Consider the following 4,240-nt stretch of genomic DNA (forward strand, 5'->3'; position numbering starts at 1 on the left):
ACAAGGACATACACACACACACACACACACACACACACACACACACACACACACACACACACAACACACACACACACACACACACACACACACACACACACACACACACACACACACACAGTAATACAGGAGGCTTTCTCAGGCAAAACCGGATTTTTGACCCCCCCCCTAATCCCTGGTTACAATCTGCATCCTGCCATCAGAGAGAGAGAGAGAGAGAGAGAGAGAGAGAGAGAGAGAGAGAGAGAGAGAGAGAGAGAGAGAGAGAGAGAGAGAGAGACTACAGCAGGGTAGGAGGGGGGGGTGTCTTGTCCTGGGAAGCCGTACAAAGTGCTAAGCCCTGCCCACTCTGCCAATCCCGTCGCAGACACACACACACACACACACACACACACACACACACACACACACACACACACACACACACACACACACACACACACACACAGTCGCTCGCTCATTCATTCCGAGCGTACACTCCGGGGGCGGTTGACAACCAAACACACACACACCCACACGCACACACACATCCAAACACACACACACACACACACACACACACACACACACACACACACACACACACACACACACACACACACACACACACACACACACACACACACACACACACACACACGCCTCAGACCACAGATTAATGTAGGCGCTCGTGTGCCGACGGAGAAGGGAGTCCCGCCGCAAAACGTCCCGACCAGCGGCCCCGACTACAACCTCTGTCGCCGTCGACGACGGACCCTTCCCGCCTCTTTCCTCTCCACGCGTACTGGCGCGCGTTGGCCGGCCGTGATTGGTGCGCGGGACGCCTCGAACCGACACCTCCAGGAGCGGCAGGGGGTAAGGACGCAGAGAGACGGCGCCTAGCGCTCCTCCTCCTCCTCCTCCTCCTCCTCCTCCTCCTCCCTTCTCGGGCGACCGGGGGCCACAGTGACCGGCCCCCCTCACAGACCGCCATGCCTCTCTTAGGGGGACTCGGGCATCGGCCCCCCAGCCCGGCACTCGTGCTCCTCCTCGTTCTACCGGCGGCCCCGACGACGACGCCGACGCCGACCCCATGACCGCCGGCCCGCCTCACGAGACCGCCCGCCCTCTCCGCTACGCTCGCTCCCCGCGCCCCAGAGCCCCAGGGTTAGCGGTTAGCGGTTAGCCGCCGCCGCGCCGCCGACCACCCCCCCCCACCCCCCCCCCCCCCCCCCTTTTGCTGCCGCGCCCTGCTGCCTTGATGCATGGCTCCCGCCCCCGCGGCGGAGAGGCATCCATGCCCGCCCTGCGGCCGCGCTGGTGGTGGCCCAGCTGCTGCTGCTGCTGCCTGGGCGCCGTCCTGATGCTCTGCGGCGCCGGCGGCGTGCGCGCGGAGCTGCCCTTCATCTCCGAGAACAACGCCGCCATCGTCGTCAACTGGTGAGTAGGGACGAGCTCGAGCCCCCCCCCCTCCCTCACCCACCGCACTCACCCCTCTCCCCCCCTCCCTCACCCCCCCACGGTGGGTTTTGGTTCCTCCCTTGGCGTTGCTGGATTTATTTTGCACCTTCATTTTTTAAGGTGCACCTTTGCCGATCAAGAGGGGTAGGGAACGTGGGGGTTGAGTGAGAGAGATGAACGGGGGAGAGGGGAGAGGCATGGGGGAGGAGGGGAGAGGGGAGAGGGGGCGGGTGGGGCACTGACGAGTAGAAGTGTAGGACTTTCAGTCGGGGCGAATCGAACCCGTGGCCGTCACAAAACGGGTGTCCCCCACCGACAGGGTGTTCGCAGTCGCTACGTTGAGCTATTTGGGGCGGCATGTGGCTCAGGAGGTAGAGCGGGTTGCCCGGTCACCACAAGGGTGCTAGTTCGATCCCCGGCTTCTCCTAACTGAGCGTCGAGGTGTCCCTGAGTGAGACACCGCACCCTGACTGCTCCTGACCGGCTGGCTGTCGCCCTGCCTGGTTGTGTGCATGAATGGGTGAATGTGAGGCAATATTGTTAAGCGCATTCTAACCAGTGGCCACTGGTTAGAAAAGCGCAGTATCATTGCAGTCTGTTTACCATTTACTGAACTACAGAAAAACACAGCATGGATGTTACACTACAGTCCGAGGTTTGACTGAACGAGGTGCCGATGAATCTAAGATAGATTCATCACTATTCAACTCGATTCTACGCTAGATTGAAAACTTAACGTACAAACTAGTAGTAACTACGAGTAGCTAACTGTAATCTTAACTACACTGGGCCTTCATGTAGAGACTTATTGTATGTTGTTCGTCCTGGCACTTAATGTACGCACTTATTGTGTGTTGTACGTCCTGGCACTTAATGTAAACACTTATTGTATGTGGTACGTCCTGGCACTTAGTATTTAGCATGGTGTAGCATCTTACGACAGCAGACATGTCGACGTGTACAGCAGGGGTTTGGTCTGTCCGGTCAAGAAGAACAAATTACACCAACTCACTGGCCGCAGTTTGACCTCCACGATGTGGGGGCAAAAAAAAAAACCTCAACTGAAAGTTTGGCGTGCAACCAAGCAGCTCAGAGGAGATTTGGAGTGGAGCCTCATCTCACTTTTTCCCACTTTCTATTCCATATCCGAGCCTCGTGAGTTGGGTTTGATCTGATGGGACTGACACGGTGTGGGAGGACTGCGGGCCAGCCGCGTTGGGCTGCTGTGGCCCGGCCGGAAAGACCGGAAACGGCCTCACTTCCTGCTGACCTGGAAGTAGTTGGGGTGCAATGAATCAACGTCCATTTGTATTGTAATGCACGTGCCTCTGCCCATATTACTACTACTGCTACAACTACTGCTACGACTATTACGGCTACTACTGCTACTGCTTCTACTACTATGTTACTACTACTGCTACTACTGCTACTACTACCACTGCTGCTACTACTACTACCATACAACTACTACTGCTACTACCATACTACTACTACTATACAACTAATAATACAACTACTGCTACTAATATTATATCACTAATACAACAACGATAACTACTATACTACCACTATTACTACTGCTACTACTACAACTATTACTACTAGTATTATTGCTACTGCTCTACTGCTACTAATACTACTATAATACTACTACTACTACTACTACTATTACCACTACTACTAATACTACTACTATACTACTATAATACTACTACTACTACTACTACTATTACCACTACTACTAATACTACTACTATACTACTATAATCTCGCTAACAATTAGAGAGAACAATAAAAAAATGTATATATGTTCATTTGACAATTTCAATAATATTAATTATGATGCACATAATAATAATAATATAAACATAGGACATTATCATTATACATAGATAGATATATTATGTTTAATCATAATAATGGCGTGATTATTGCTATTATTTGCAGAATGGCGGTCTGTAAGACTTTGAGGTCTGTGCCTCTGTCAGTTAATTCGGGCTGAAACACTGATGCCACACTTTGTTTCCGCAGTACTTAACAAATCTCACTCGCCCGCAAATCCCGCCCGCCGGCAGGATAAGCTGATTGGTTTTCCAAAATACTTTGCAGTATACTCTTAAATAGAGTAGATATCACATCTGTAAACACAGGCACACACTTATATGCTAGATGGCATATCTGATCATGGACCATTCGCTTATAGTTAAATACCATGTAACCATAAGCTAGTTTAGTAACAATCTATGAATCATTTACTGACAACTAATGAGGTAGTTTACAAAATACCATGTAACTATAGGTTAGTTTAGTAACAATCTATAAATCTATTTACTAACTAGTAATGCGGTAGTTTACTAAATACTGGCACTTAATGTACACACTTATTGTATGTTGTACGTCCTTGCAATTCAAAATAGTACTTAGCTCAGCTGCATTCTGTAACGTCTCATCCTAGCTAGCTCTGTTGGGTTAAACTAGTGGTTGTTAGTGTTTGGCCCTTTGTTAGATATGAACATCCTTAATGTGCCGACAGAGATATATTGTTGTTTCTCTTTCTTCTGACAAATGTACTTATTGTAAGTCACTCTGGTTTAAAGTGTCTAACATTCAGTGCTAAACTCCCTGAATGTAAAAATACAAGTAAGGTAAACAATATGTTTGCCAGCTAGTCACCGACCACGAGTGAGTTAACCAACTGCTACATCAGAGCTGCACACGCGTCAACACGTCGGCAACGAGCTCTGCGCTCGTTTTCACCACATTCCCCGTTAGTACTTAGTTAGTTTAGCACTAGTAACCA

At 50.2% G+C, this 4,240-nt stretch overlaps 1 protein-coding gene across 1 annotated transcript in view; it reads right to left on the bottom strand.

Annotated features, from left to right (window-relative positions):
* LOC132455496 (gamma-aminobutyric acid receptor subunit alpha-5-like) overlaps positions 1-1,074 on the bottom strand; it is an 8,569-nt gene extending 7,495 nt beyond the window's left edge. Inside the window, exon 1 of the mRNA XM_060049358.1 lies at positions 786-1,074. Coding sequence (XP_059905341.1) covers positions 786-1,074 — 289 coding nt within the window. The remainder of the gene's footprint in view (positions 1-785) is intronic.
* Positions 1,075-4,240: the final 3,166 nt, after the last annotated feature.

The sequence above is a fragment of the Gadus macrocephalus genome, chromosome 4 (assembly GCF_031168955.1).
Source record: "Gadus macrocephalus chromosome 4, ASM3116895v1".
Taxonomy (NCBI): domain Eukaryota; kingdom Metazoa; phylum Chordata; class Actinopteri; order Gadiformes; family Gadidae; genus Gadus; species Gadus macrocephalus.